Here is a 22265-nt window from a genome sequence, read left to right as displayed (position 1 = left end):
AGAAACTGGGAGAAAGGGACGAAAGAGAGATGAAGAAAGGAAGAAAGGAAGAAGGGGGTAATAAATGTTGGTTTCATACAACTAATGAAGGACAATATAATTACAGTCATTCATGCATTTAACAAAGACTTATTAAGTATTTACTATACATCAGGCATTGTGGAGGTATAGAGATATATAAAAAAAATAGTCTCTACTCTCAAAGACCTCAAAATTATGATTGGGCAAATCACAGTCTGGCTGGGCAAATAAATACCTAAAGAAATAATGAGAGTCCTGTGTAGTAAGTGCTATTACAGATATACATACAAAATACCCTGGAAATAAAAAAAGGGAGCAAGTAGCTCAGTCAGAGATAAGGTTGGGGTGGCGGTAGAAAATAAATATATCCTACTTAATTCCTTAACATTTACATAGTCAAATTCATCTTAGATTTATCTGAATTCCACCTTTTGAGTGAGAATTTTCCTTCTTCCTTTCTTGTTCTAGCTAAGGTCCTTCAACTTTTACTTTTTGATTTTGATTAAAATCTTAACAATTCAGTGAGTAATAGTTACTAAGAAAGCTAGACACAGTTCTGGATATTTGATGTTTTACCTTTATATACAGAAAGAAAGCCACTACTAAGTTACTATGAAGGATATACTCTAGCATCTTCTAAATTAATGCAGATAAGTGGTTAAGGAAATGAAGTTTTAACTTCTATTTTTATAGGCTTGTGAATAATCACATTCTTTCCAAATTTGATTTTTATATTTCATTAGTTTAATCCACTTGATCAAAGTTAAACATTGTAGATAAAGTAAAAACCAGGTCTAGCTGTTCAATGGTAGTATTTAAGAGTACACACTGCTGTTACTTATTGTGTGACCTCATTTAACTGCTTTAAATCTTGGTTTCCTCATTTATAAAATGTGGATTAATAGCAGCTCCAACCTCAAGGTTTATTAAAAGTATGTCCAGAACAGTACATTATTAAATGAGAACATGTCTCTCACCTATTCTTCTAGTAAAGACATATAAAAATTTTACTATATGATTAAAGAAAATATTGGAAAAAACAATTCCCAAATTATATAGCAAAGTACTCTAGTGTAAAAACTTTAAGCAGCTTTCTGTAAGAATAAGATATTTTTGTTCAGAAAATCTGAGTCACTGTTTATGCTTCCTAATTGGATTTACAATTAGAGCAAATACAGATCTGAAGAGAGGATGTATGTATGACTTAATGAATGTAAAAAAAAACACAACAAAACTGTACTGATTTGATATATAACATTAATATCAAAATAAATCTATTTCCTATAAAAATTTTAAAGCATTTTTGGGGAGGAAAGTAGCATATATCAATTCGATTCAAATTTAATTATGGGTGTAAATGATGCCCAATGCCTACCATTATGGCCAAGTGACATGTTCTTTTCCGACTAAAAACTAAAGAAGAAAGAAGGAAATACAGTTTTACTTGAAGATGAGGCTTTAAAGGAGCTATATCAGAGAAACATAACTAGGTGGAAACATTCTTGTAAATTTACTAGAAATAAATCTAAGTGTAAGTTTTCTCGGTGAGATTTGAATTCAAAAAAGTTGACAGGTCAATTAATATTAAAATGATCTATACACAACATTTTCCTATTTACAGTTATTATTACAGTAATAACAAATCACAGTGCTTCCTTCCGTGTTTTACTGCTTCTGATAGCACCTTTTATTATTCTGTTATTTCTTGTTACTATATTAGCATTTCCAACCTCTTCCATCAACAAGTACTCATTTATTAGCACATAGCAGATGCAGAGATAAATGTCTACTCAACGGGGAATCATTCTGCTAATAAAAGTAACTGGTCATGCATGAATCACAGCTTACTATTTAAACAAAAAAGGATGCACTGGGGAAATGCTCACTTGGCATACAATGCATACAACTGTATTTCTTCGTTATTACAATGATACAATCATATTAACACCTGAGTTTTCTGAGTCTTTCAAACCTTATTTCAAAATAACTATATAGAGATTTCACAATAACTGAAATAACAAAGTAAATAATGTATTTACTTAATAAGTAATAATAAGTAATATTTACTTAATAAGTAAATACATTATTAATGTACAATAACTGAGGCAGAAAACAATAGGTATTTATAATCTTAAAGTTACTTCCTTGTAACCAATAATAAGTTTTAAAACTCCACAAAATCTAGTAATAAAAATTACTAATAATTTCAACATAAGAAAGGCAATCTAATAATGTGCTAGCTGGAAATGATTTTAGTATAGATTTCAAGAGACATAAAAATGGCTCAAATATTCATCTTAAAAAATCCTCTAAAAATTATGTTTTTGAGATAATGATAAAACCTATTAAAGGTAATGGTATACTTATGACTTATCAAAATACTCTTGTACATTTAAGTTACATACTCAGAATCCAACCCGAAAGTTAGGCCTAGTGGTTAGGCCTAATTTCCTTAAAGAAAATTATTTATTTTTTGTTTATTTGTATTTAATGAAATTGGAAGAAAAGAGGGAGGTTCTCAATTTGTGATTTAAAAAATCCTAATGGAAAAAATAAGAAATAAAAAATACAAATAAAAACCAATCAACTTTGTGGGGAAAAAAATCAAGATTTGGGCCATTTTCTTTCCCTGAATGTTATAAATACTCACCTATATTCAAACATAAGTTGCTTTTTACTTGTTGAGTGCTAATTATGTTGTTTTTTAATAAAAAGGCTATGTCTTATTTCTTCAGATTTTTAAAAACAGGGAGTTTATTGCTAAGAACAACAACAATAAAAATCTGCTAACCATAAGGGATATACAACAGAAAAAAAATAGGCAATAATTGTGGGAATTCTGAAAGTTTGTATAGAGAATGATCAATTTAATCACTAATCTTTATTTTTCTGTTAGTTGTAATTCATGATCTAAGAAATAATTATATGAAAGCCTTCCGAACTGATTTTCAGTACAGAGCTGGTTTAATTTAGGAGTAAGCAGAAATCCTTTCTCAGAGTTAATATTATACTATCACACACAAAAAATACAGCTACCATTTTCCATATCCTAATACTATGTTCTATATCTTAATACTGACACTGCATTGAGATCATTAAAAATAAGTAAAGTGGAAGAAGAAATAAAATTTATTATAAACAAAGCATCCAAGTTAGTTGCTTTTAGAGAACCAACCTTTCATAAATTTAACAGAAAAATAAAATTTTACTACTTGTTAAAAAAAGGAAACTTACAGAGTTCTACATGTTATCAGAGCTGATTAAATAATTTATATAATGAAGTAACTAAATTAATCATGAATTAATTATTATTAATTTGCAAAATCATTTCAATATCTGGGCACTTCATGCTCCATTTTTGGAGGAAAAACCCACGTGTGCTTTGGCCAGAGACGCTGCGCTGTGTGACACTAGGTGCACTGTGGACCCCGTCTCTAAAGCCGGCACCACCCACACGGGTTACAGCGTGAACCGTGCTCTCCAGCGCTGCACACCGCAGCAGCCTGGGTTTCACCCTGAGGGAAGCCAGCACACTATTCCAACAATGATACACGAATTTCTGGACTTACCAGAAGTTTAAGCAGCCAAAATCGGGATTTATAATAGAAAGTTTTGGTGGGGTTGATAAGAAAGAAAACCATAAATCCATACAGGACGAGTGGGTACATGTATGTGGGGATGACACTAATTGGAGCAAAGAAGCAAGCCAGAAGGCTCAGGCACCACAATATCCCAAGGAATCCAGCAATCTGATAAAGGGCGGAAAAGAGAAAAAATTGTTATTTTTATTTTTACCATTACTCAGAATCTCTTTAATTAAAAAAGGTAAGGAAATGTTTAGTTACTAACTCAACAGTCCTCTTCAAGCAGAAGACGGATTTTAGTACCCACTAAACCAGCTGTATAGCCAATGCAAACTCTATTTGTGGGACTTATGTCTTGCTTTGATTACCTCAAAGAGATGCTGATGAGACAAGTTGCTTCTTGGATTAAGTTCAAAGATGAGCACATGATTTACTCCAGCCTGTCTCCAACCATACGTGTTGATGCCCAGTAGGAAAAGGAATTCAATCAGAAGAAAGCCACCCCGATAGATTCTTATCAAGGGCCATATACTTCTATCTGTTTCAAGTTTAAAGATAGCTGAAAGAATATCAATTAATTGGTCAGTGAGAATATTCACAATGTCTCCTTTATTGTCTTTTCTCTCAATTCTCAATGACATAGCCCTGTCACAGGAACTTTTCTCAGTAAATAAAACCTAAATCTACATTATCTCAGATCCTGTAAACTTGCTTCTAGGTTCTTTCCCATTTTCATTTCACTCTGCAAAATTCCACCAGAATAATTTTCCTAAAATTGGACTATTAGCATGTTAGTTCATTGTTCCATTAGTGTCTAGATTTCAGAGAGAATCAAGGTAAAACAGTTTAGAACCGTAACATTAGTTCTGGGGATTCCTGGCATGACACAACTTCTTTGGCTTTGTTTTGTCCATCCTTAGACTGGATATAGTCTACTTCACAGAGTTGCTGTAAAAATTAAAGAAAACAGTACACATGATGGTACAAATAGTATAAAAGATACGTAACGTTGCCTGCTGAACAGAACAACCCTGTAAACTGAAGTTATTAAACTCATTTAACAAATAAGGAACCTGTTTCAGAGAAGTGAAGTGATATCCTTAAAGCCAAAACAATTAACAAACACTGGAGTTGGAAATGAAACCCAGGCAAGGTCTTCTGAAGACCGGTAAGCGGTCTTCCCACAACAGCTGGCTCGATCATCTAGGGCTAGGTTCTACTGGAGTGTTTCCATGCATTCTACATAACACCTGCATTCATCTGAAGAAATAGAACTAGATTAAAAAATGATTACACATGATACCAATATTAAATCCTGAGCTTATGTACACAACAATCATTAGAGTTAATTGTTAGTAATTGAAAGAGAACTAAGAACACAGGAATAAAAACATATTAATAAGTAAAGTTCATACACTCTCTAAAGCCATGACAACTTGGGTTAAAATTTGATGATGTGCAACTAACAATTTTTTTAATATATTTTATTGATTATACCATTACAGTTGTTCTATTCCCTTCATTCCCCTCCACCCCCACACTCCCTCCCCCACCATTCTCCCCCACTTAGTTTATAACCACGTGTCTCAAGTTCTTTCGATTCTATATTTCCCCCACTATTCTTGCCCTCCCCCTATCTATTTTCTACCTACCATCTATGCTATTTTCTGTACCTTCTCCCCCATTCTCCTCTTCCCTCTCCCCTGTTGCTAACCCTCCATGTGTTCTTCATTTCTATGGTTCCACTCCTGATCTAGCTGTCCTCTTGGTTTGCTTTTGTTTTAGGCGTGGTTGTTAATAGCTGTGTGTTTGCTGTCCTTTCACTGTTAATATTTTTCATCTTCTTTTTCTTATATGAGTCCCTTTAGCATTTCATATAATAAGGGCTTGGTGATGACGAACTCCTTGAACTTGACCTTATCTGAGAAGCACTTTATCTGTCCTTCCATTCTAAATGAAAGTTTTGCTGGATAAAGCAATCTTGGCTGTAGGTCTTTGGATTTCATGACTTGGAATACTTCTTTCCAGCCCCTTCTTGCCTGTAAGGTCTCTTTTGAGAAATCCGCTGACAGTCTGATGGGTACTCCTTTGTAGGTGACTGTCCCCTTATCTCTTGAAGGATTCTCTCCTTCATTTTAATCTTGGCTAATGTAATTATGATGTGCCTTGGTGTGTTCCTTCTCGGGTCCAACTTCTTTGGGACTCTCTGAGCTTCCTGGATTTCCTGGAAGTCTATGTCCTTTGCCAGACTGGGGAAGTTCTCCTTTATTATTTGTTCAAATACGTTTTCCACTTGTGGCTGTTTCTTTCCCCCTTCTGGTACCCCTATAATCCGGATGTTGGAACGTTTAAAGATGTCCTGGAGGTTCCTAAGCCTCTCCTCATTTTTTTAAATTCTCATTTCTTCATTCCTTTCTGGTTGGATGTTTCGTTCTTTCTTCTGGTCCATTCCATTGATTTGAGTCCCCGTTTCCTTTCCATCACTATTTGTTTCCTGGACATCTCCCTTCATTTCAATTAGTTTAGCTTTCATATGTTCCTCTAATTTGTGACTATAATCAACCAGTTCTGTGAGCATCCTGATAAACAGTGTCTTGAACTGTGCTTCTGAGAGGCTGGCAATCTCTTGGTCACTGAGAGTTATTGGCTCTGGGACTTTGAGTTCTTCTTGTGCCATCTTTTGGGCTGTTTGTGCCTGTTCCGTAGCAGGATGGGAGCCCTAAGGTGTTCACTAGAGCAGGGCAACTAAGTCGCTGGGTTGTGATGCTGTATGTGGGGGCGGGGTCAAAGAGAAACAATAGTGTCCCGTCTGCCACCTCCCACCGCAGCCCCCACAGGTGGCCGGTGCCGCAGCTGCCACCGCCACCTGGGCCCGTGTGTTTCGTCCCACTGCACTCGAGTGTGCCACCGCCGTTAGCCCTCAACCACTGGGTTCGCCCCCTGGGGCCTGTGTGGTCCGTCTCACTGTGCGCAAATGGGCGACCTCGGTCTGCCCCACACCCCAACTGGTTCCGGGCCACTTGCGCGCCTAGGTCTGGGGATCTTTCCTGCCTGACCCTGCTCTGCTGCTGGCTCTGCCCCTCTTACCATCCCGGTTGAATGGTTCATTGTTGTTGGACTTCTGTATAATTCAATTTTCTGTTCTTTGGCTGTGTCTTTGTTCTCCAAACCTTTGTTGTATTCAAACTTGGTTGTGGGAGAAGGCACAGTGTTTCCACCTATGCCTCCATCTTGGTGGAAGTCTTGCAACTAACAATCTTAAAGATCAATGTTTGTGAGGAATAATGTGTTCTGTAAAATTATTTCTTAAACATATGCTATATGTCTGACACTGTGTTAGGAAGCTGCCATACAAAAAATGAAAAATACATGGTGTTTGCATTATTATAATTACTAACAGTCCAAAAGAGAGTACAATGAAGATTCATACAATAACATCTAGTTCTAAGTCATGGACCTTTGCAGGCTTCACTGAGCAGAATTTAATCCTTTATTCATGATTCATAGTTATCATTATAAGGATAAATACCCAGACTCTGGGGGTATAGCAGGATTATTTGTCCTCAAAGCAGAAGTGTTCAAATACAGGACGAGGCTTGGTGCTTGGCCAGCAGAAACGTCGGAGCCCTGTTTCCTGGTACCAGTGTTTCCTTGGCGGGGTCGCCCGTATCCTGGCGGTCCAGACCGTTGTGCAGCTTAGAAGAATCTTTGGAACCTGTACAATGATGTAGGTCACTCCTTTGTAGGTTTCGAGTCCCGAAGTCTTGAATATTCCTTGGGGCAATAATGGGCCAGGAACAACGAGGAAAGGGCCCCAATAAATGAACACTCGATTTATTGTGCTACCCGACTGGGCTAGAGAGTGATTGATATAAGCAAGGCCAGAGTGAATCATATTTTGATTTGGAAGCGAAGCAAAATATGAGACTTGAAGATGTTAGGTTGGGAAATATTTGTGTTTCAATGCCTGCAGTAGCTGGTTTTGACTGTCTTGTGGACTACACACAAAGAAAAATTAGGCTAACTTATTTAAAAGCTTCTACTACCCTGCCTGGCCTGGCTGGCTTAGAGGATGGAGCACTGGCCTGTAACCAAAGGGTCACTGATTCAATTCTGGTCAGGGGACGTGCCTGGCTTGAGGACTTTATACCCATTTCAGGGCATAGGAAAAGCAATCAATAGATGTTTCTCTTCCTCTCTATCTTCCTCCTTTCCCCTCTCTCTAAGAAGAAATAAAATGTTAAAAAAAGAAAAAAAAAAAAGAAGTGTTCAAATACAAGAACCTTTGAGATGTGTCTTTTCTCTGTGTGTGTGTGTTTATATATCATTTAGTTTTGTTTGGTCCTTTCTCTTGCATCCATTCACACTTCCACCAATATTTTTAACCCCTACTATGTCCCAGGCAGTGTTCTAGGTGCTGCAGATACAATGGTAAACAGGACAGAGATGAGCAGGCATCAAGAAAGTTACATTCCAGTGGGAAAACAGATATTGAGAAACATAAATATGAAATATTATGCCATGTAATTACAAGTGCTCTAAAGAAAACTAATGTAGGCTAAAGGGGCAGAACAACCTATTTTAGGGTAGGAAGGCCTTTTCAGGAAAGGCCTTACTGAGGAGGTGGCATGGAGATTATATGAATGAAGTGAGGGGATAAGAGTAGACATCTTGGAGAAGAGCCTTTTAGGCAACTGCAAGGGCTTATAGATGGGAATGAACTTGGGGTGTTCAAGGAATAGTAACAATACAAGTATGGTTAACAACAGAGTAAAACTGAGTGTGGGGAGGATGACAGCATGTAAAGTCAGAAAGGCCCATGGGGCGAGTTCCTGTAGGGTCCAATAGGCTGTATTGAGGTTTCAACAATATTGTAAGAGAAGTCATTACTGGATTTTTAAGAAGAAATTGACATAATGCAAGTTATTTTTTAAAAGAAAGACAGTGGTAGCCATAAGGAGCCAAAAGAGGCTGCAGGGAGACAAGGTCAGAAGGCCATCGGACTATATCGAGGCTGCCACTGGTGGAGGTGGTCCAATTGAGAACATATTTTGAAGACGGAGCAACAACAGGATTTGCTGATGGACTGGAGATGAATTATATGGGAAAAGAGAGGCTAAAGGTTTCTGGCCTCAGAAACTGATGAAGGGCGATGCCGTATTAAAGAGAGAGTGCACTAGAGGGTTACAAAAACATTGTCCATGTAAGTTTGAGATGCCTATTAGTCATCCAAGTAGCCAATTAAGTAGCATTCAGAGGAAAGAGTGTACATACTCAGGAGTCAAGATTACATACATGGTACTCATGTCCATGGGTCTGACTAAGATTGCCCTGGTAGTGAATACATGTAGACAGAACAGATTTGAGGAGTGAGCCCAGTAGTGTTCACCAACATTTAGATATCACAAAGAAAAAGAAAAAAAAATCCCACAAAAAACAGCTAGCAGGGGAGACTGGGAAAGCACTGCGAGCGCAGTATAACAGAAAAACCAGCAGAGTGTGGTTTTCCAGCAAATCCAACGGAAGGAAAATTTCAAGGAGTGATGGGCAATGCCACATGCTTCTGTGTGCAGGTTTAGAAAGACGGTGCCCCTCTTGCTGTTCTATGATTCCTTGATGTTGGGAGTGCACTTGCTTCTAGCAATTCCTCCTACCCCTTTCTAATTTTTAACGCTATAGAATAGGAAATGATATAACAAGCTTCTTAAAATTATATGCATAGTAATTGTAAATAGGTTCTGGAAGAGATGAGAAAGAGTCTCTGAAAAGCAAGTAAATAAACTGGTACATGATTTTGTAGTATCTTATTTACTATCATCTGTGATCAAGGGACCTAAGGTTCCTAATAAATGAACACTGAAAATGTGTGAAGAAATTGTACATAAACTCTGGAAAATGACGGAGAACAAGAGTGATCAACTAGCAGTGTTTTAAAGGATGATATACGGCAAGGGAAAAACAAACCAAAACAAATGACTCCCCCCTCCCCCCCACTAATTTATAAGAACAAAAACTTAGCCCTAACAAATTTCTCTTTCAATTACTTTGGTAGTTTGGTAGTAAATTTGACAGAAGGACAGAATACGACACAGGCATATGTGTAAAAATAATTTAATTCAAAATTTAACCTACTTACCGGCAAGCACAAGGGTAACATTCAATACAATGAATATTCCACAAAATAGGCCAACTCTAAAAGTAGTCCATGCTGGTGCAGGCTATGGACAGAAAAACAGAATTTTGGGTACAGGACAAAATATTGAGTACATTTAGTAAATGCTGTCATAAATCAGTAGCATGAGCCTCAAAGTTCTACCATGAAATCAACAAAAATATTTTATGATCTGTATTTTTATAAATCTGAACTACAGAATCATCTTTCATCATTCTATAATACTAGAAATAGAGTTGCCAGTTATTTGAATTCTTTTACAGAAATCTGAGTCACTAAATAAACAAGATTATAATTTTAGGCTTCGAATTACATATACACTAATTTTCTTATAGAAAAGATTTAAGTGCAATTTAGAGGTCTTGAACATCTTTTGTTATACCTAAATATTTTATGTCTTAATCATAAATATCATTTAAAAAATTTTTGATTTCCAGCTGTTCATGATTGTATACAGAAATATAAATGATCTTTATATATTGATCTTATATTCAGCAATTTTGCTAAACTCACTAGTTCTAGCAGCTAGTCTATAAAGTCAACAGGTTTTCTAGGTCATCACATCATTGGCAAAAGAGCCCCACCTGTTTTACTTCTTTCTAATCTGAATGCCTCTTATTTCTCTTTCTTATATGATTGCATTGGCTGTAATCTCCAGAACAATGTTGAAGAGAAAAGTGAGTATCTTTTTTTGTTCTTAGTTAGGGAGGAAGCATTCAGTGCTTCACCATTAAGTAGATTATGGTATTAGTTGTAGATTTCTTGTAAATGCCTTTTATTGGCATGCGATTAAAAAAAACTCTGTGATTAATTACCATTCTATTGTAGTCAGAGAACACACTCTCTATGATTTAAATCCTTTTTAATTTATTGAGACTTGTTTTATGACAAAAGATATCACTTAAATGTTTTCTGGTATAATAAATATCATTTAATAAATGCTTTTGTAGGTTTAACTATTGTATTTTGGATGAGGCTATATAATAGCTCAGCACCTCTGATACCCCCCATCATTAAATACACACCTCATCTTAATCATTTGGTGAGAATGAAGTTAGCATGCCAATAAAAATAAACAAGTACAGGATAAGAAGACATTATAATTCTTTATAAAGTGAGATCTGGCATCTAATTTTTTAACACAAAAATAACAATAATATTAGCTACTTAAAAACTCTGAAACATTTTTAAAGTAATAAAATCAGTATATTTCATCAGCTAAATATATTGTACTGATTATTAAATCGGCATATCCAACCAACCAACTAGAAACTAACCTGAGCAGCCCCCAAAGGGGGAACACGTAAACGTTTCATAGCTTTTTGTCTGTCACCATCTTCAAGTTCATTGGTCACCACGGCCTAGAAAGACACATTATTAAATTTTGACACAAGTTATACTGAACATGGCTAATGAGTAAATAATTCTGAACCATTTATAAATATGGTACTTTGATAGCCTCTTGGTGAATGAGTACTGATTAAAGAATAAAATCATGAGTAAGAATACAGGGTCTGGCACAAATAATGTTCCCTTTTTATTACAAAATCTTTTATTATAAAATCATAAGCATGTAGTTCAGTGATATAACACTATCATCACATTCAAGCCCATCGTATAATATTTTAGGTGAAATGTTCAAATTAAAACTGTAGGTTATTACACCCATATTTTTACCCTACCAAACACACTCAAGCAGGTCTTACTTCTGCTAAACCCTGTGTATGTATATATTTAAAGGTAGAATCAATTATAATGAAGAACAGAAATGAGGAATTATTTGATTAAAAATAAGACAAGTAAGTTATTGAAAATATATGGCATATGAGTCAGACTACTATACCTCAGTTTCGGAGATGAGCTGGTTGATTTTCTTGCATGTATAAAACGGGGCCACTTCTACATGAGCTACTCGCCAATCTGCTCCACGAGATGTTTCCAAGATCTTGTCATGCTTTTTAAGGATTTTTCGAAACCCTGTAAAATTCAGATTCTACGGGGAAAAAGAGAAACACTACTAAAATTTCCACCACCATAAAAGAAGATGAAAGACAGATAATAAGCACCATGTGTACACTTACGCTTACTAAAGGTTGAGGACAGAAGGAAATGACAATGCTGTCATAAAAGCACTTACTGAAAGGGAGAGACTCTTCTTTCTTATTTTACTTATTCATTTCAAGGTAGTATTTTATCAGTAATTGAAAGAAACCCTAAATGTAAACCTTATTTCAATTTCAAGAAAATCAATGGAAGTTCTAACTCAAAATATTTTTGTTTCTATTTTTCTATGAACAATTGTTCTCAAAATAGCTAATTTATATTTATTCTTTGATCAAAAGAATATTTTCAGAAAATATTTCAGACTTATCACACACTGAATACATTGATAGTGATAAGTTCTCTGCTATTTGAAGGATTGGCATTGGTATGCGTTTGCCCCCACTACCACGCAAACACGTACAAACCAGCATAGAAAACAGATTATCTATTTTTCTTAATTTTCATTTTGCTTCCATTCATTCTCAGTTTGGAGATGGGACTGCAAAGAACAGTCAGAAGAAATGATCATACTTACAGTTTTGCTGATAATGAACAGAAGCTAGTATTTTTCCTCCATTTCTATGTCAAAATCCTACTTTTCTACATTCTCAAATTATGTTGTTTGATCAACACGCAAAAAAGCAGGAAACTGTGGACATGCAAGGTGCTTTAAACCAGCTTCTGATCACATATCCACATTAGTAAAAGGATGGGCACTCACTCCTAACTACGCTTTGTTTGCTTGCCTGTAACTTTCTTCTCATATTTTAATGGATCATCTTGAATTCTCCTATGTAGACTGTTTTCCATCAACTTTCTCCTCATTCTCAAAATAAATGTAGTTTTACTGAATAAACAGCTTCAAAGAATAGAGGATAGATTAAAACTTACATAACAATTATTTTTGTTTTCCCAAGCAACTTTTTATAATAACCCAAAACAAAAGCTTCTGGAAAAGTTTAAAAAATTAACAAAGGTATTTCCCTGTAATACACAAACATATTTAATGAAATATAAATTATTAATGTTTTATAAGAAAGAAGAAATGCATTTTTGTTTTTAAAAATAAATTATAAAACTTATGGATACATTTAAAGGAAAGGAATTTCCTTTCATATATGTTTTATATAATTATTTTTCTAGTCTTCTAAAATTACTTTCCAACTGGGTGGTTCTTTCCATGATAAAGAAGAAAGTAGAATTACAAAAGGGAAAGACAGAAATAAGTACATGGATTAACAACTTAGACCACTCTAGACATGAAACTACATGACTTTTTATTTTAAATTTCCAGAATACCCCTGGTAATACTTGTTACATAACCATCAGTTTTTATACAACACATAACTCTGTGATGATTCTAACCACTAATTACAAGTAATAATCACAAGAACAAAATGAAAAAATAGTGCATAAGGTCTCTCTAATGATCAGAAGGGTGCTTTTGCCTAATTTAAAAAAGTTTATTATTAAACCAATCATGTTTTCAATAAATTCTTTACAGATTTAACTATATAAACAGATCTATAAAGCATTACAAATGAATAAATGTCCTGTAATTCCAAAATATTGCATACATGATGGTTCAATTTTTCAGATTGGATTTTTAAAATACTAAGTGATATAACAGCTTAGATGTTGAGTCTGTATAAAACATTTGCTGTGATTTAATTATTTTATCTGCAAGATTAAAACAGTGAGTTATGTTGCAGCATGTGATTAATAAAACTGAAAAGATTCTTAGTGGCAAGTGAAACTCATACTCTTTATTTATAAACATTTATTAATAAATATAAATTCATTTTATTTAGCTAAATATAATTATTTATTGAAATTTATTTATAAGCAGTCAGTAATAAGTAAGTCTTATTACTCTATTTGACCACCTCTGGTAATGTGGTTTTAGCCAGTAAGAACATCAGAAATTCCAGTAAGAACCGAAAGAACAATGGCATGCTACGGATTTCCTTTTGGACTGGCCCATCAGTACAGCTCAACGTTAACACCACTCACTGTAACTTCTCAGTTACTTACAGGCTCCACTTTCCAGGGTGGGAATCTAAGTACCTGATAGTTCTGCAGCAGGATAAGACTGAGGTAGAACTCGCTGAAGGCCAGTTTAAGGTCTTTAATATTCCTGTGTTGGACACGTTCCTCGTGGGACAGGTGGAAGACTGGCTTTCTGCGCTGTCGCAGCGTAGTGACACCAGTGGTTTCTTTCTGCGCATCCAGTGATGACTGCAGCTCATTCTGAAGTGTAGCAAACCTGCGCTGAGCCTCTGCGAGCTTTTCTGTAAGAAATAAAAAACAGAATTGTCAAATTATCATGACAAAAAAGGTGGTGAAGGTACTCACTGACTTGTCTGAATTTTTACTAATTATTCTAGTTTGTTTCCCTAAAACTTCTAGGGAAAAAAGTTACATATAATATTTAGAACTGGATAGGTAGAAAAATGTTTTAATACTTTCCTTTCATTCTATCCCACACTTCCCTCTCTACAAAACCTCAGTTGTATCCTTTCTTTTTACAAATGAAGATACAGAATTTTAAAAGCCACTAAGAGCAATAATGCAAATGCTGCTACAGCCACATTGTAATCTGGTAGTTTGTCAGTTCTCAAAAGGCTCAACAGTTACTTAAGATCCAGCAATTCCACTCCTACACACATACCTAAGAGAACTAAAAACACACGTTTGCACAAAAACTTGTGCACACACATGAACTAGTATTCATAACAGTTAATAATTGGAAAAATCCATATGTCCATTAACTGATAAATGGATATACAGAATATAGTATATATGTACAATGGGATATTATTTAGCCACAAAAAGGAATGAAGTACTGATTTATGCTACGACATGGATGAATCTTGAAGATATCATGTTAAGTGAAAGAAGCCAGACACAAAATGCCACATATTGCAGGACTCCATCTATAGGAAATGTCAGGACAGGTAAACCATACAGACAGAAAGTAAATTAGTGGTTGCCAGGGGCTGGGGTGGGGGGAGGTTGGGGAAACAAGGCAGAGAAAAGAAGAAAAGGAAGAAGGAAGCAAAGAAAATGAAGTTGGTTTCACACAGCTTGATTTTAATAGAAACCTATTAATCATTTTTTAATGAAACAGAGAAAGCAAAATATACTGTGGACAGTGCATAAATAATTTCAATTTTCAGCAGATGTGTTAACCAGAAAGCAAGCCAGGCTGCCTGCTTTAACTCACTTTCCCTCTACCCCACATCTTTTAATAGCTTTTAAGTAGCTGACTCTGCTGTAATACACTCAAGATTCAAGAAATTCATGATATAGGAAAAACTACTAATACAATGGAGATTTTACCCTAGTAAAATATATATGTAATTTACATTTTAAAACAGATAGAAGCAAAGAACAAAACTAGCCATTAAGTCCTAATTTAAAATGTGGGTACTAGTTACATATAATCTCTTGTAAAAGGAACATTTAGTATTTCAGCGAGATTCTTATGTTTCATTATACATACTCAGTGGCAAAACAATATACAGTGTCTCAAATTCAATAACAATAAAAAATATATAGCAAGATGCTGTGTAATGGGATTACAGGAATAACTGTACAACAGGAATAGTTCTGAGTAACTATCCAATCGCTCTTATTTATATGAAGCCTGAAAATATTTAACAGCCAATAAATAAATCTGTTTCTACTGCTGTAATTTTCCGACTTATAAATAACAGTAGTGCAATCTCCTTTCTTCTCTCCTTCCATCCCTTCTTTTTGGTACAGAAAGGGAAAGCACATAGCACTGCTGTGAGTTCCTAACATAATAACTGAAGCCCCAAAATTAGGACAGACCAGGAAAAAAACCCAAAACCATGAAGTTGTTTATAAACAAAGGAAAAAGCTCTTAGTGATCTATTTAAAACATTCCAACCAATAAAAAGAAGGGGTTTGCCTGTTTTAGTTATGGAATATTAAAAACAACAGGCCTATATCCTAAGGGATTTTTTTTTATGTAGCTACATAAAAATACTGCTGAGAAGCTAAGTTTTTTGAATGAAAAGAGAAAGCAAACTGGTCCAAGAGAAAGAGAAAGATGTAACATGAAGTGTTCAGGATCACTTGAAAAAGGACGTAACGTCATCACTAAGTTTATAACACTACAGCCTTCACGACTCTAGGTCAGTGATTAGCAACGTTATTACCAAAAAGGATGCCTCCTTTCAAAAATTACCCTCTTGTCCCAGAGTCTTCAAATATTAAAAGATTTTATCTACAAATCTAAATAAATGCTCATATCTTATTAACCAAAGATATGTAATAATGAAGAGCGATGAATAACTTACATCAGGTTTTCTGAAATAGTTAGTGAAAATAGCTTCTGACTCCTCCCATGACCCTAGAAGGCTGGGAATTGATCGCTCATTCTACAAGCAAGTATACATGCAGGCCTAGGAAGATTAAATAGTAAAGTCTTCCACAAAAATAATAGGTTCAGAAATCCAACATGTAATTGCTAGGTAATAGAACTGGTGTGGAAATAAATATCCACATTTTAGTAGTATTCCTTCCATGTTTTGTTTGGCTTTTATAGCATTTGTTTGGGGTACTAAAAAGGTCTCAGTCAAGACCACACCTCACTTAAAAATGGCCATTTTAGCTGACTATTAAATATTTTTGGAGACGTAAGTGGGCAGAGGTCGGTGCCTACAAGTTGAACCCCCCTGGTATTATTCAGTCTCTCTGTGTCCTAGTGTCTGAGGGTCGCAGTCGACGAGACAATCTGCTGTGAAAAAGGCAGTTGAACAAGGAGACAAACAATACCGTGTAGGACAAGCACCAAATTTTATTTCTGCCAATCACGTGTTCGTATTACCCATCACTTCCTGACCTGGCAAAAAGTGAGTGTGAAGACTATGAGTTTGCACTACTCTGTGATGCCATCAAGAGATACGCCTGAGTGGCCTTTCCAATACACAGAGAAAAAGGGAGTCATTAAGTCACAGGTCCCGTGTTTTTAACAGCAGAAAGCCTATAATTATTTCTGACAAGTAACCAAGTCTAAGGTACCATTTTTCAAACCGAGTGTTATATATAATCCTGTATGGGGTCATAGAAGCAAGTCAGTGGATCATAAATCAGGATTTTAAAAAATCAAATAGAAATAATTAAATATGAAAAATAGTATTGGGTAGTAGTAAAGATAAGTATTCTCATGAAGAAAATAAATATATTATATATACATACATATATAGATGCATACACAATATGCAAAACATACATATTTATGTATAACTCAAAATACAAAAGTTATGTATCTATTAATGTTTATTTTTCTTTGTGAACTAAGACATATTATCTATTCTTTGTGATCTAAGTCAGTTATATATAGAAATCCTTTCCCAAAAAATTGTAATAAAATGCCAATAAACTTTACCTCATTTTTTTTCATTTACAGCCTTAGGTCATCTCCATTGGTCTTTTCTCAGTCTCAATGCTCTTTCCACTGCAAATGCCTCCCTCTTTCAGTCTCCTCTTCCTCAGCCCACAGCACGTGGCTATCTATACTGCTGGTTCCTCTTTACCCTCCTGCCTCCTAACTATGGAAACGATCTTTGTCCTTGAAAACTGCTATTCCTCTGTGCATTTTCCCCTTGCTGAAAATTTATCCATTTGCATGGTTTCAAATATTTCTATTTTGTCTCTGCCTTCCAGGTGCTTGTAACGTACTGAAGAGGGCATGTATATATGTATATCTTTTAATGGCCTGTGCCTTTGTATAGACTGTCCCCTCTGCCAAGGAAGTGAAGTCCAGCCATCAATGCAAGATGAAGAGGAGGACACAGAGTTAAGCTATTTGCTTCCCTTTTTGTTTATTTATTTTTTGCTTGAAGGGAGTGACTTGCTAAGGAGGCTAAACCAGTAAAAAGGGAAGTTAACAATACATTTTTTCAATAATTCTTAAAGGAGACAATTTGAGGAGTAAGGTCTCAAGGAACTGAAATTTAATCAGCAGTTGTAGAGATCTGGCATGCACTATTGAGGGACACCCTTTCTACAAAGATTGGAGGGGAATTAATAAGGGTAAGAATGGCTATAGGTATTTGTGGAGAGGAATACATGGTATTCCTAAGTGTCATATACCAACAGGAGTTGAAGGCCTTTATTTTTATTTGTAAAGTAGGAGGTTAATGAGCATGATGGAGAAGATGGTGGGATCAGAGAGCTCAAGAGAATGGTACAGGGTTTAGAAGATCACTTTGGAGCACGGCAAAGGACATTGATCAGGACCCACAGGCAGGTTTGAGGAAACAGTTAAGAACGCAACAATGAGTTTAGAGTGGTTCAAATCTGTTCTGCTACATGATTTCTCCCCAGCTGTCCTAAGCATCTCAGGGTACGCATGAAGAAGGTCAATGGCTGGATCAGGCCAGTTGGAGTTTCTTGCCAGGCAGAAGCATTACAAAGCAGTAAGGGGAAAGGGATGAAAAGTACAAGGGACAAAAGTGGTTAAAATAATTGATGGAGATGGAAGTAATTCTGGGAGGGGCCTGTTCAGCTGGAATACAATGAGGGATTCAAGGAACCTGAGTTCTAAGAGACAGAAAAAACGGCGGGGATGGGTGGGGTAGGGGGGCATGGTGGAGTGAAAATGAAGAGAACTAAACCTGAACAACAATAAAATAAAATAATTAAAAGTAGGGAAGTGAACATATAATACAACATTTAAATGAATAAAATATAAATAAATAGAAGTTCTAATATTTTCTTCTCAACTTTAATGGCATCTTGTAGCTGCCACTGCAAACCGTGCTCTAGAGACAGACACGAGTGTCCCACAACGCGATGGGAGGGCATAAAACTGCTGTAATTAAAAAGTTGAAACTGCGCCCTGGCTGGCATAGCTCAGTTGACTGAGCACAGGCCTGCGTGCGAACCAGATGATCGAGGTTCGATTCCCAGTCAGGGCACATGCCTGGATTGCAGGCCAGTTCCCAGCGGAGGACACACCGGAGGCAGCCACACATTGATGTTTCTCTCCCTCTTTCCTTCCCTTCCCCTCTAAAGATAAATAAATAAAATCTAAAAAAAAAAAAAGTTGAAACTGCGTAATTCAGCTCTGAGAGAAATAAGTTTCTGACTCTTTAGCTTTGGACTGGGCTACAGTGAAGCTCCACCAAGGTACTGCTTCACAATGAGCTCCCAAATCCTTGCGACTACAATAACACAGACAACTACCATAAAAAAGTCTTAAACACTGAGACCAGATGCATTCCCACCCCGGCTACAGAAAACACCCCTTCGGTACAGCAAGACAAGGATGACGAACCCCAGTTTTAAAACAATGACCAGATGTTTAAACAATGACATGGTAGAGTTTCTCCTTCTCTAGCAGCAGAAATACAGTGTCTGGTATGTTGTACCCAAAACCCCCACTCACCTGAATAAAATGTGTTGATTTTGGCAAGTTCCTTTTCACAGGTTTGAAAAAATTTTTCTTCAAACTTGGCAAAATACCTCTTCACTGTGTCCTCGTCTGTAACTGAAAGCAAGACAAGCAATATTTAAATTTAATGTCTGAAGGCCATTTAGGAAACTAGGGAAATAAAATTTCAAGTCACTCTTCTTAGTCTTCAAAATAACAACAATATATGGATTTCTTTTAAAAAATGAACTGTAGCCCTGGCTGGCGTAGCTCAGTGGATTGAGTGCGGGCCTGCAAACCAGACGATCGGGGTTCGATTCCCAGTCAGGGCACATGCCTGGGTTGCAGGCCGGTTTCTTGCAGGCTAACTACCAGCAGGGGACGCACAAAAGGCAACCATACATTGATGTTTCTCTCCCTCTCACCTTCCCCTCTAAAGATAAATAAATAAATAAAATCTTTAAAAAAAAAAGAACTGTGAACCATATTGATAAAAGAATAATCAAAGGCCTCTTCACAAGAACACATTTTTTAGTTGAACGACTCTACAAACCTCTGTTATAATCAATTTATAGTGGCAGAGAAAATAAGTGTCCTAAGAGTAGAAGAACACACTACTGTGGACGGAGGTGATCAAGGAAGATCCAAGGTGTTCATAGCTGAAATGAGTAGGATTCTGCAGGAGAATAGATAAAGTATTTCCGGGGAAAAATACATGCAAGAGAAAATGAAGGCATGAATATGCCATATGTTTCTGGAAAAACGAGTTCACTGTTCTAACAATATTAAATTGCTATCTACCCATTTTTACTTCGAATGGGCAAGGCATAGAAAAGACATGTAGGTTGATAGTAAGATTATAAATTAGATATTCCAACCCTTCAGATGCTGGAACCATAAATGAATTGAGCAAGTAGGTGATTATGCAAATATGGTGATAAATGGAAACAGCCACCTTGAGGATAAGGAATGGTATAGATTCTGGCAAACTGGAGAGCACATGTCCATCTGGTTCGTGCTGCCATGTGATGACATGGGGCCCAGGTTGTCAGATCTTCCAAGTTTTCAGAAGAAGCCATAAATCTAGACATTTAAAAAAGGCTGTGCGTGCCAGTCAGTGTCAGTCTCTGCAGCCTAGATTCACTATGTGAGTTGGCACAGCATTCGGATTTACTAACTCCTGTAAGTACAAATACATGCAGCTTCAGGAAGCCCCAAACCTGAAAGGGTATGTTTTGTGCCCAAGTGAAGTCTGACGAGGCTCTAGATACTAATCACAATACAGAACCACCCCATTTCCAGGTCTCTGGGGTGCTCTAAGCTTCAAATGTCTAGAAAAACTATAGGTGCTTTTGTCTCCCAGATCCCCCAAATCAGAGCAATCCCAGACACCCTTCAATAATTCACCTATCCAGGAATCAGAAATAATATTTCCCTGAGTAATATGCAACATATTCATACTAATTAATACTACCAGAAATTTTTTTTAAAAACAAAAGCTTAAAATGAAGTTCTAAAAAGCAAGTCAAATCTACTCATTTTATTCATATAACAAAAACATAAGCAAATTAGTACTACATAAAATGTTAACTTTTATATACATCTATTTCTCTATTTCTTAGGCTTCAGAGCTGAACAGATAATACAGGCTCCTATTGATTTTGCAGTAAAGAAAGGATGCCACTGTAAGTTTCTTGTGTACGCTCAGCAATTTAGGTACAACAAAGGCTACAGCTGCCCAAGGCCACTGAGAATTATTTTTTTCAGAGCCCAAAGCAAGTCGAACCTTTTAAAAAAGCTGACCTTGACTTAAAGGTGCTCCACGGTAATGATGCTGCTATTATAATAGCACCTAGCTATAGCTGATTTAAAATAATACCTTATTCTACTAATTACCCACTATTTCTTTTTCTTTTATTCTCTGCTGTATTGTTAGGAAAGAAAACCCCAAAGCAAAAATAGGCTTGGTCATATTTACTTTGTTTCCCTGTTAACAGACAACTTTCATTAACCTAACCTATTTCTTCACTGATAGAGATAAAGTTGTTCAGCAAATTAAATATAGCTTCTTTAACAATATTAATGTTTATATAGAGACTACATATTCAGCAACTTCAACTATTTAAAATATTACTAAGAACCTAGAAATAAAAAATCTAAGCCTCTAAGAAACTAAAACATATGAAATAAGTTTTATGTACTAAAGTATGAACATTCTACCCATAAATCAATCTCATGTGAAGTCTTCATTTTCTCAGTTTAGAGACTGTTTTACCGAAAACGCCATAGTCTATTATCTAGTTTTCTAGTTCCCATACGACTTAAGAGCCACAAATCAGAAGAGGTTGAGTAAGGTTTCTACAACTCTGAGAAGTTACAGCATACAGAGTAAAGAGGGAAAAAAGCTAGATTAAAAATAGCAAGAATAGCTATACAAAATAAGTTAAATGAATGAAAATGTTCTTGTCCTCTCAGATTCCAAAAGACATAGTAACTAATAGCAATTAGAAGTACACTACTGGTAAAGAAATTATAAAAACACAATGAAAAGAACAGAAGAAAGTGTCCGGAAATAAATCTGTATATATGCAGATTTAGATTAAGATAATGGTGACTTCAACTCAGCGAGAAAAGAAAGTACTAAATAACAAATAGGGTTGGGTTCATTGACCATACATTTAATAAAACTCCAGATGAAGTTAAAGAAACAATATTATGGCCCTGGCTGATGTGGCTCAGTGGACTGAGCGCTGGATTGTGGACTGAAAAGTTGCTGGTTCAGTTCCCAGTCAGGGCATATGCCTAGATTGCGGGCCCGGTCCCCAGTTGGGGGTGTGTGAGAAATAGCAGACTGATTTTTTTAAACAATATTATAAAATATTAAATAGGAAAAAATTAAATAACTCTACATAGGGAAAGCCTTCCTAAACACCACACGAAACAGAGGTCATAAAGGGAATGACTGGCATTCTCACAAAATGAAATATCTCCATTCCACAAGATACCGTAAGCTAAATTAAAAGACAAGAAGGGACAG

The 22265-nt window shown here is 35.9% G+C and overlaps 1 protein-coding gene across 2 annotated transcripts in view; it reads right to left on the bottom strand.

The window, feature by feature from the left end:
• Positions 1–22265, bottom strand: part of XPR1 (xenotropic and polytropic retrovirus receptor 1) — a 150790-nt gene that overhangs the window by 40940 nt on the left and 87585 nt on the right. For both annotated transcript variants that reach the window (XR_005064837.1, XM_037034977.1), the window contains exons 3-9: positions 19244–19345; positions 13888–14111; positions 11621–11770; positions 11055–11138; positions 9742–9823; positions 3974–4164; positions 3591–3770 (exon numbers count right to left, since the gene is read on the bottom strand). Coding sequence is in view for 1 of the 2 variants with exons in the window: in XM_037034977.1 (XP_036890872.1) it covers positions 3591–3770; positions 3974–4164; positions 9742–9823; positions 11055–11138; positions 11621–11770; positions 13888–14111; positions 19244–19345 (1013 nt within the window). In the remaining variant the exon portion in view is untranslated. The remainder of the gene's footprint in view (positions 1–3590; positions 3771–3973; positions 4165–9741; positions 9824–11054; positions 11139–11620; positions 11771–13887; positions 14112–19243; positions 19346–22265) is intronic.

Source organism: Sturnira hondurensis, unplaced genomic scaffold, assembly GCF_014824575.4.
Source record: "Sturnira hondurensis isolate 20B ecotype Veracruz unplaced genomic scaffold, ASM1482457v3 Scaffold0022215, whole genome shotgun sequence".
Classification (NCBI taxonomy): domain Eukaryota; kingdom Metazoa; phylum Chordata; class Mammalia; order Chiroptera; family Phyllostomidae; genus Sturnira; species Sturnira hondurensis.
This window is presented reverse-complemented; position numbering and strand designations above follow the sequence as displayed.